General features: G+C 62.4%; 3 protein-coding genes across 3 annotated transcripts; 2 read left to right on the forward strand and 1 right to left on the reverse strand.

Annotated features, from left to right (window-relative positions):
• Positions 1-2,327: 2,327 nt before the first annotated feature.
• EMIHUDRAFT_431202 (hypothetical protein) lies at positions 2,328-3,294 on the reverse strand (the record flags this gene model as incomplete). Its single annotated transcript, XM_005764324.1, has 5 exons — positions 2,328-2,565; positions 2,634-2,733; positions 2,836-2,991; positions 3,053-3,179; positions 3,266-3,294. 5 exons carry the CDS (start codon positions 3,292-3,294, stop codon positions 2,408-2,410), a joined length of 570 nt encoding a protein of 189 aa, XP_005764381.1. The 3' UTR covers positions 2,328-2,407.
• Positions 3,295-4,883: 1,589 nt separating this feature from the next.
• EMIHUDRAFT_459725 (hypothetical protein) lies at positions 4,884-6,338 on the forward strand (the record flags this gene model as incomplete). Its single annotated transcript, XM_005764325.1, has 4 exons — positions 4,884-5,018; positions 5,431-5,751; positions 5,829-5,879; positions 5,971-6,338. 4 exons carry the CDS (start codon positions 4,884-4,886, stop codon positions 6,067-6,069), a joined length of 606 nt encoding a protein of 201 aa, XP_005764382.1. The 3' UTR covers positions 6,070-6,338.
• Positions 6,339-7,743: 1,405 nt separating this feature from the next.
• Positions 7,744-8,706, forward strand: EMIHUDRAFT_120239 (hypothetical protein; the record flags this gene model as incomplete). Its single annotated transcript, XM_005764326.1, has 1 exon — positions 7,744-8,706. The coding sequence occupies one exon, from the start codon at positions 7,744-7,746 to the stop codon at positions 8,704-8,706; it is 963 nt and encodes a 320-aa protein (XP_005764383.1).
• Between the last annotated feature and the right edge of the window lie 1,710 nt (positions 8,707-10,416).

Consider the following 10,416-nt stretch of genomic DNA (forward strand, 5'->3'; position numbering starts at 1 on the left):
GAAGGGACCTTGAGGTCGCGTCCTTCCGACTCACGCCTCCGCCTCCTGGCACTATTGTAGCCCTGGCCGGTGCGCGTGCGAAGTTGAAGTTCCGGTGTGAAAATTCGAACGCGTTCTCTCACGGTGACCAAAAAATGTCCACCACAGAGGCACCTCCGGAGGCAGGCCGCCGCGCGCCAGCGACACAGCTCCAGCTGTCGAACTGACCCGCAGCTCCTCTCAGAGCGGGAACTGTGACAAAAGTTGACTGAGGTGGTTGTCAGGAACCATCATATGGATCACATGTTGGCTCTCTCATGACGACAGCGACACAGACCCTGTGGGACGCGTCGAGTATCGACCTCTACTGCTTACCCAGCCTTCGAGTGTATCCTGGCTGTGGTCCCACACCCACTGGTGTCCATCTCAGAGCCGTAGGAGGTCATGGGGTCGAACCCCACAATGCCTAAAAAAACCGAAGCCGGGAATAAATAAATAAATAAAACGGTCTGTGCTCCAAGGTCAAACTCTGAGACGAGATGGGATTTAGGGACATGTGTCCCCGCCCTGCACGATCTTGGTGTGAGGGATCTTCAATGATCAATCCGTCCCCTCACCCCTGGTCACTACCCGACACTAGCGGCAAGAGTTGGGGCTGCGGCGGATGCCGGCGGTAGGCCGGCTACGGGGTGTGGAGGGTGAGTTGAACAGGGGTTGTGCCTCTGGGCCGGCGCGGGGCCCCCCGGAGGCACCGTGCGCCGCGCCGCAGTGCGGAAACGGGGCCCCGGCTCCACTAGTCTCCACTAGCACCAACTTCCCGATTAAGTACGGTTAAGTAGAGGGCAGATTTGGAAAGATCTCGAGGAGTACATACAGATAGACCCTCCAACCATCAGAAATCTCCGACCTGATCGGTCGTACTGACCGCCGACAGATCACTCCAGACAGCAGACAGGCCGACGTCTGCACGCGGCCGGCCGGGCGAGAGGCTTGACACGATCCGACCCTGCGACCCTGACGCTGCTGCTCTAGCTATCAGCCATGCACTGCTGACTGCTGCCACAATGTGCGACCTGTGCTGGCCCACTTGGCGGCCTTCCCGGTCAGTGGTGAGGCGCAGTTCAGAGCTGTCGATGGCGCGATGCCGCACTGGTCCCACATTGGTGACACGATACCACCACGTTTGCCGGTCCAAGAGAGAGGCACCGGCGCTGTCCTGAGAAGGTGCGTGGTCCCTCTTGACTGCCCATGCGCGCGAGGCTGTGTAGGCATAGCCTCGAGAGTGCCAGCAGCCAATCCGAGGTGACGCGCATTGCGCCAGAAGCGTGCACACGATGGAAGGACACCTTCCTACTGGCCGTACGATCAGGTCGTCACTGAATGCTTGATACTAAGGCCGCGAGCTATGCAGGTGATCAATTGTGCATCATGGCACGGTCAGCTGCGCCGACAGGCTGTCGCAAGGCGTGATAGCATGGCCGCAAGTACGCCGAATTCCCATGAAAACAAGTAAAAAACTCCAAAAAAGAAAAACAATCCAAAAAAATCGGCGCCTGCGGCGGGCCATGGGACCCCATCTCCCCCCCGCATGGACACCCTCTGGGGCCCCCGCGCCGGCCCAGAGGGTTGTGCGCCAAGCCCTCCTGCTCGGCTCCAGCCGGTAGACAAGTCTTGTCATCAACAGAGTAGATGGATCTGACCTCGGGGCCGATGTGACCAAGCGCTGGTAGCGTGGTTTGACCTCTCACCCATGGTCTCACAGTGTGCCGGCAGTCGCCGAGCAGTGTCGCTCACACAAGCCGCAGCACAAGTGACTGAGGGCCAGTGAGGGCGAGCCCATCGCTGTCACAGCTGTGACAGCCGCACAGTAGGCTGTGTCAGCTGTGCAGAGTGTGTGAGCAGCAGAGGAGCTGCTCTCCAGGCTTCTGTCGCAAAGAGCTGCATGCCACCGAAAGCGCTGTCGAGGTTCGCCGAGCGCGGCGCAGGTTGGAGGAAGCCGTCACCGACGAGCGCGTTGGACTTTTCACTCCGGACAAAGACGGCCGCACGCACACGAGCTGCGGCCGTGCGGCCGTCATAGCGGCGAGGCGCGGGACCGTCTGTGGCGAAGTGGGTCGCGTCCTCCGATTTTGTTGAACCCAGCATCCACATCTAAAAACCCTTTACGGCTGCGGCTGCGGCTACGAGAGGGGCCGGGGTCGCGGGAGAGCCGCTGCGCAGCGTGGACGCGCGCATACACCACTTGCTACTTGCTCCGCTCGCCACCTCTCGCAAAGGTCCAAAGCCATAGCCACCACCTCCATATGGAGCCTCCAACCCAGCCCAGTACGCACCTTACACTCTGATACTTTTATTATAATATTTGTTCGCAGCCGTTCGTCAGGGGACCGCACATCAACAACATCAGAGAACAGCCGACCGCGCGTGGCTACCCGGTGAGTGCGCCCTCGTCTCGCAAGTACTCGCCCACGTCGGCCTGGTGCAGCGCAACGATCGCCTGCGGGTCGAGCTTGCGGCACTCTGCGGTGGACTTTGCGGTCACGCCAAAACCGAGCGGCACGTCTGCCATCGAGAGCACCACGACGCCTGCGGGTGCAAATCGCGGACATGTCGTGGACGCGCCTCCGCGAGGGCGGGAGGGCCACGAGGGGCACCCTGGTTCTGCGGCGTGTCCTCGGTGATGCGACCCAGCCCCGCCTTGAGCACGTGGTTCCCGTACAAAAACGACTGCTCCGCCGACGGCTTGACCCACACCTGCCCGCGCGGCAGGGGAGGGGCGGGCGCGCGGTAGGTGGCGGGCGGGCGGGCGGTGGCACGAGAGGCCCATGGCCGCAGGGGGCGAGAGCCGGAGGCTACGCGGCGGGGACTGCCGCCCGCCTTGTACGGCGCGAGCTGAGCAATGTAGTCGAGGCAGGTGACGTGCAGTCGGAACTTCTTGCTCTTTGTGAACTTGCCAAAGGTGACACCCATCCCCACTAGCTGGTCTCTCGGAAGCGCAGCCGCCGAGCGCATCTGTGGCAGGCGGCGCCATGTCAGTGGCCGTGTGTCAGCACCGGCAATGGCGCAGTCGCACCTGCAGGTCGCTCACGTAGAAGACGCGGTCTCTGTGCAGGCGGAAGCAATGCGGCCCATTAGGCGGGTCGAGCAGCGTCTTGATGCCTCGACCAATGTACTTGGACAGCTTCTCGAAGAAGATCTTGCTGCGAGGCGGGCGGCGTTGAGCGCTGAGTTCCGGAGGAGCGCTCGAAAGAAGTGCAGTGCGGTGACAGTTGGGCGGGCGGCGCACAGCTCGTCCTCCGTCAGCGGCCGAGGCATTCGCGAAGGTGCGTTGGCGGTCGAGTGCTGCGGCTCGTCGCCGTGGCGTGCACTAAAGAAAAAGACGGGATGGGGGGAAGGCACGCCGCCACCACACAGGGATTTTAAGGAGAGGGGTGTGGTGCGCTAGCCGTCGCCCACCCTTGGGCGTCCGCCTCTTCCTATCTCTCTTCGCAGTCTCTCTCCGATTCTCGCGGCAAATTTCTTTTTCTGCTGTGAAAATTCCGGCGTGAAGGAAAAACCCGACGGGAGGGCCCAGTCCTACCCTACCGTAGGGTGCCGAACTTAAGGTAAGGTAGCTTGAGTTAGGTTAGGTGCTTTGCACTGAGTTAGGCACGGGGTAGCAGCAGTTAGGGCCCGGGGATTTCTTTTTTGGTCCGACGGCCGGAGCTGACGTGGAGCTGACGAGGGTGCGGCGAGTGAGGAGGAGGAGGAGGAGGAGGGGGAGGAGGAGGAGGAGTAGGGATCTAGTAGCGTAGGCACTCGTACTTGAGCGTAGGTGTTCGTAGCGTAGGAGGGAGATGCCTCAGTGGTGCGGGCCGCGGGGCCCGTATGTGCCGGTCCGGGCTGGACCGAGAGGTGGGTAGCAGGAGTTAGGCACATTAGAACAGGAGTTCGGTCAGAGGAAAAGGGCTCCCTAAACTCAAAGCTCCTTTCCCTTAATGTGTGGGCCCCTCCGGGGTACATAACCCCTTCAAAATTTAAGGATTTTTTGGGGAGGTAGAAAAGTAGTATTTGCATGATTTTGTGTGTTCACATGCATGTCTGAGTGAGTATGTGTGAGTATATCTGTGTAATATGTAGTAGTGTATGTGTGAGTGTGTATGTATATGTGTGTGTGTGTGTGTGTATGTGTGTGTGTGTGTGTGTGTGTGCTCGCTCGCTCGCTCGCTCGAACGCGCGCGCGCGCGAGCGCGACCAAAAGCGCGCGGGCTTTGTGCGTGCACTGCGAAGGCTTTTTTTTAGCTTAGCCTTCTTCTTTTTAAAACCGATCGGAGCGGGAGGACTCTCGGGCTCTCTCCGAAGGGAGGGTAGGGTCCCCCCCCCCCCCCCCTGGGAGGGAGCTCAGAGTTACCCCATTCTCTGGAACCTCGGAGAGAGAACTTGCAAGACCAAGAGACGAACGCCAGTCATCGCGACAAGATTGTTTTTCTCTTCGGTTTTTTCTCTTTGAGCTCGAGCGCCTGAGCTTATGAAACAAAGGCACATCATCGTAGGCCCCCCGAGAGCGCCTCTTCGACGCCCACGGGTCCCCCGGGGGGTTGGAGGGGTTGCGAGAGGGCCCCGGCTACTTTTTGTTTGAATCACGGAGGCCGTTCGCACATTTTATTTCGTGAGACGGGTGGGTCAAGAAGAATGCAGGCTGGAGGTGGATGGGGGCGCAGTACTACGATGCGAAGTGAATCAAGAAAGCCATAACGCGGCTGGTGCTCGTGGAAACTTTGGGTGGCATTGCGCCGCCCACCAAGCAGTTCCTCCACGTGTTCGCCAAGGAAGCGGCGGGCACCAACACGGACCGGACGGTGTACGGGGCGGCGTCGGCGAGCGCCTGTCCTCCTTCGTCGTCCACCACACGCAGCAGATCTCCCATGGGCAGCATGGCGGCGGTAGCGGGCGACGCCAACAACATCAACAAGCAGGCGCGCAATACGCATATCAACTGGCTCAACTCCCCTGAGCGTGCCAACTGGGTCAACGACGTCAAGAACAAGCAAGCGGCAGACGTCCTCTTACCCTCGACCCCAGTGGGGGGCGCCCACGCCGCCTAGCTCTGCGGGCGGGCCCCTCCACCCTTCACGTACGGATCATGTAGTCCCCACAATCGCTGTCGTGGGATCGCTTGTCATGTGATGCCCGACGTGCACTTGGAGCACTTGGAGTGCAGTCATTAACCGCACATCCAGGGCCGGGGAGCTACATAGCGCACTTTCTCTATTCGTGCGAAGCTGCGTCAGTACAATGCTTAGCCCGCCAGGCAGCCCTCCCAGTCCAGGAACATCAGCAGCCACCATCTCCAACTTCTACGTGTACAGCGACGTGAGCAGCGTCGTATGTTGAGGGATCTGAGAGAAATAGTCGAGGTCACCGAGAGCCGCGGTGCGAAGCCTTTATCACCGAGAGCCGCGGTGCGAACAGGCGAGCAGCGGCGCTGGCATTCACGACACGCAGCCGGATGCGCCTTCGATTGGCCTCCGCAGCGGCAGCGTCCTGGCGACGCCGCCGCAGCACCAGCAACCCATTCACATGCCGCCAATGAGCAGGGAGGAGGATGGTGGCAGCTTTCACTTTCACAGTGGGCTGGGGTTGAGAGGGGGCAAGAGCATAGGGCGGCGCAGCCGCACTGAGGCGGTCAACCGGCTCGTGCTCATCTCAGTGCTCACCGCAGGCTCGGCCATCTCCCTCGTGGCGCTCGGCTGTATTCTCGCGCACCGTTACCCGCGTGCCTCGGGCGGCGAGGTGGAGGGGGCGGCTAGGCGGCGGCCAGGGCTAGAGCTCGGCCACGGCTGGGCGGACCTCTGCCTGGCTGTCGGCAGGCGAAGATGCTGCGCGGAGAGAGCCTGACCGACGAGGGGCTGGACGACCAGGTGGGGCCACCCGAACCTCCCTCTCGCCGCGGCGCGGCCGGCACGACCCTGAGGCGTGCGCACGACACGTGTCTGGTGACGCCGCCGTTAGGCGAGGACCCTCCTCTCGGCGACGACTCCGACGGCGAGGCCGCGCCGTCCACCTAGCCGCGATATGCTGCCACAGCTGAGCCCGGCGCGTAGTACATGAGGCGCAACCGCGCGTGAGACTTACTCTTGATCTCTCCCCTGCGCGGGAGAGTAGCGACCTTCCTCCAGCTTCTCACTGGCAGTCTCTCACTACCACGGGCACACTGATAGAGGCGGCCGAGGCTCACGCCGTGGGAGGCAGAGAGAGGGAGGCGGAGGGCCGGGTCACATGCAGAGCCGGCGGTGTCATGCCGGAGAGAACTGAGAGCCTGCGGAGACGGCAAGACGGCATCGACCGCCCAGGGAATAGTTCTTTTTACGGCTAATCACACCGCCGCATTGGGCCAGCAGTCCAGGTAACAAGCCGATGATGCGTGCGGCGACTGTGCTTGGCATGGAGCGCGGCGCACGCCCGCTGCTACGCTGGAACACTCCACCGCTACCGAACACAGCGCGCGGGTGGGGCGTCCCTAACTCCGCGCGCTTCTGGAGAACAGCGTCAAGGGCGTTTCTCACACGGGGAGCCACCCAAGTGTGACCTCCGCAGCTGTTGTACTCCTCGAGCACGTCAGCACTTGGAGCACTTGGAGTGCAGTCATCAGCGCTTTCACGTATGCATAATCGCACACGACGCCGCCCCAGTGCTCAAACTTTACCGGTATGAGACCGGTAATTTGGCGATATTTTGATTAACTTTGGAGTGGTATGGTATAGTGGTATGCGAAAGTGGTATGCGGGGTTTTCATTAGTTGTAGCGGCTGTCGGTGTGGTCCCGGCGCAGTGAAACCACCCCGGGGCCAACCGTCTTCGGTTTCGTCGTCCATAGTGCACTATAACCCACGAAACCCGAATAAAAAAACGTGAGCCCCCCCTCGAGTGTATCTTGAGTGTTGCTCTGGAGCGTCCGGGTTCAACACGCGCTCGCGAGCTCGCGTCTGCTGGCGCCCAGAGAACGTGTTGCACCTCGCGCTCCCGGCGGAGCCCAACTGCTCGCACTCGACAAGGCAGTCCATCCACTCGCGGCAGCTGAAGTCGAACTTCCACTCAATGCGGCTCGCGCCGGGTTGTGAGCTCGGCGAGCGAGGTCGGAGAGCGACCTTCAGTTGGCCCAAGCCGCACGCCACTGAGGCAGAGCGGCCGTGCGCGTACGACGCCGTACGCGCACGGCCACTCTGCACCGACCGCAGCGCTGCAATTGCGACCGCAGTGGCTCAGCTCAGCCAGGGCTCGCTCGCCCGAGCTCGGAGCCGCCGGCGGTCATGGGCAGCAACAAAGGTTTGACGCGTCGCTCGGTGCAGGAGGGCACTGCAGTGGAGGTGCAGCGGCCGTCCGGCGCGTGCGCGATGGGCTGCAGCTTCATTGGCAGCTACCAGAGCGCGTCTGGAGCGCTGCCATTGTGTGACCCACGTCCAAGCGGCGCTTCCGGCCTGTTCCGCGCCTCTTTTTACGCTTTTCATTGGTTTGGGGGGGACGAGGTCTCATCAACTTCGAAACCGCCTTTGAAAGGGGGCAAATGCGTCCGTCCCTGAGACGGTTGGGAAGGGGGTGGTTTCACTGCGGGGGGCGAAACCATGCAAAAGTGCGGGTATTACCCGGGTATACCCGGGTTTTTCCAGGTATGTATGTAACTAGTGAGAGGACTCGAGATTGGGGCAGAGCGAGTGGGAGACTTTTCGGCGGGCGAAATGCGGCGGTTTGGATGCGTCCCCTTTGGGACGACCTGTGGCAGCGACCGATGCCGTCACCGGACGCGGCGGCGAGGCACACGGGCGCCGGCGTGGCGCGTCGGCAGGCCCACCACGAGCGGATGCGCGACGAGCGCGCTCGGGAAGCGGCCGCGGGCGACGCGGAGCTTCCGCCGGAGGACGACGCGGTCGAGATGGCGAGCGCCGCCCAGCTGCTGGACAGCGTGGCGGAGGTGGGCCCGAACTACACCCTGCTGCGCAGCAAGGAGACGAAGGCGAAGCGGCGGAAGCGACAGCGCGAGGATGCCAGGGCGGCGCTCGACGGCCACACTGTCCTGTCCACCGGATCGCGCCTCGAGATCTTCTGCGACAGTGAGCGGTGGTACCCTGCGACCGTCATGGCGCGGGAGGAGGACGGGGACGGACGGATCGCGCACCAGGTCGAGTACGACGGCTACCCGGATCGGCGGTGGTGGCACATGCTGGACGACGAGCGGTGGCGAGCCGTCGCAGAGCAGGCCGGCACGGGCGCAGGAGGCGCCGCCGCAGACGGGGATGGGGATGCGGCGATGGACCGCGCGGACGGCGAGCGGGGCGCCCGTGCCGCGGGCGACGCCGAGGCGGCCGAGGTGCGGCCGGCGCCGCCTCCTGTGCGCCGGGGTGTGCAGCGCAGCGCGCTGGCGGACGCCCTCGAGGCGGAGGATGACGAGCGGCAGGAGGAGGCCGCGTGCGGCGATGGGCGGCCGATGCTAGCGCCACACGGGCCGGCGCTGTCAGTGCAGCTTCGGCGCGTGCGCCTGCGGCTGCGCGAGTTCCTGGCGACGCAGGCCGCGGCGGGGAAGAGCGTGCCGATGCAGCGTATATGTGGGACAAAAGCGTCGAAAATCAAAATGTCAAAAAAGTGTGTCTCGAGTTTGTGGCAGCTCCGCAGCCTGCGCGCGCCCAGGACGCACCACTCGCGCGTTCTGTGCACTCAGTGGGACCCAGGGAGTGCACAGATCCAACAGGAGTGAGTAGGCTCGACGCCGTACTCGAGATGGAGCTGCCACAAACTCGCCGCCGAGCGTGCCACCGAAGGCGTCCCGTCGGAGGTGGTGGAGTTTGAGACCTGAGGCTGCGGAGGTGACGCCTGAGGTACCGGCCCGTGCACAGCGACTCAGCCTGCGACCGCCACGGGCTCAGGCGAGACTTGTCGACTCGTTCCGGCTCAGCTTCACCGTGGTCATCGGGCGTCTGTCGACGTCAGGACCACCCATACAGCTCGCGGGTTTGAGGTCTACCCGCAAAATACCCGGTATTTTGCCGATTTTGCCGATTTTGCCACCAAGAAGGCACTCCGACTCGCTTTGATTTCCGTGAGGCAACTGGTATCCCGTACCACTTTTTGATTAGTGCAGGCCTTGGGTTTGATTAGCCAAAAACTCCCATACCGGTAAAGTTTGAGCACTGCGCCGCCCTGCCGCCAGAGCTGCTCGTCCGCGGATATTCTCTGTTGCACACGCTGCGAGACGTGCAGGCTGGCGTAGCCCGGCCCCTGCGCGAGCTGGAAGTCGTCACCGACGACGACAAGTGCCCGCCTGTTGCTCTCTCCTGAGCTGGGGTGGGCCTGCACGCACGATCACTGGGGGCGTGTTTGGCAGCGTCCCCGCCGCGCCGCGCGAGAACAAGCCCGAGGCCGACACGTAGATTGTATGTGGCGCGGCGTAGACAATCCCCCCCAATCCCCCCCGGCTCCATGCCGCCATCGCAAAAAAGCGCGGGTGGAACCATCCGTCCGGAATCACCTTGTCGACCTCGCAGTGCTGCTGGCACCAAACTGTGCCGGGCCCGTCCGGCGCCACCACGTCGTCCAGGCTCATCTCGCCCACATTGTATGCGTCGCGAACGTCCTTGTCTACCTCGTCCAGATAGGCGCGGACGGTGTCGTGCGGTCCGAACCACGGCAGAGCCTGTTGCAGAGGTGGCACTGGTGGGGTGCAGGGAATGGGTGGCGGCACGACACTGGGCACGGGAAAGAATTTGAAACCAAAAACCGGCCTGCCCTCCCTTGCGTTGAGTCTTCATTCTTTCGAAGGTGTACCTGTGTTAGTGCCAGTGCGCCCCGCCCCCCCCTCCTGGGGGCGGGGCCCTTGCGACGGAGAAGAGGCCAAAATTGTACAGCAGCAGACGGCGGACAACGAAGCAGTAGAGGCTTGCTAGGAAAAGTGTAAGGCCGCCGTCAGCCGGGTTTAGATGTGTCTTTTTCGCGGGGAGGTGCCTTAGTGCCAGGTGCACCACATGTCTATGAGGTGTAATAAGCAAGACAGGGGCAGACAACGCGTCGCCACACACACAGAAGCACGCATATACTATGATACTCTCTCTTCTCTCTCTCTAGCGCCGACGCCTAGTCGGAGGGCAACCCGCTGCTCGGGACTGGTTTGCGGCCTGGTTGAGCTCGGTCGTTGGGAAAGAGGCACGAGCGAGGGCGGCGACCTCAACCGACTACAGGGCAGACGACGGGGGAGAGTTGCGAGCAGACGCGCAGGGCGAGACGAGGGAGGGAGCAGGACCGCAGTGAAACCAATGAGGGTTCCCAAGCGAACCAGTTTAAGACCATGTTTAGACCCAGTTTAGACCACGGCTGAACACGAACCAGATTAGTCCTGTTTACGATAAACTGGGTCTAAACAGGGCTCGGCCTGGGTGGGGGACCCCATTAGCCATACCAGGTTTAGCCCGGT

This window comes from Emiliania huxleyi (genome assembly GCF_000372725.1).
Source record: "Emiliania huxleyi CCMP1516 unplaced genomic scaffold EMIHUscaffold_599, whole genome shotgun sequence".
Classification (NCBI taxonomy): Eukaryota; Haptophyta; order Isochrysidales; family Noelaerhabdaceae; genus Emiliania; species Emiliania huxleyi.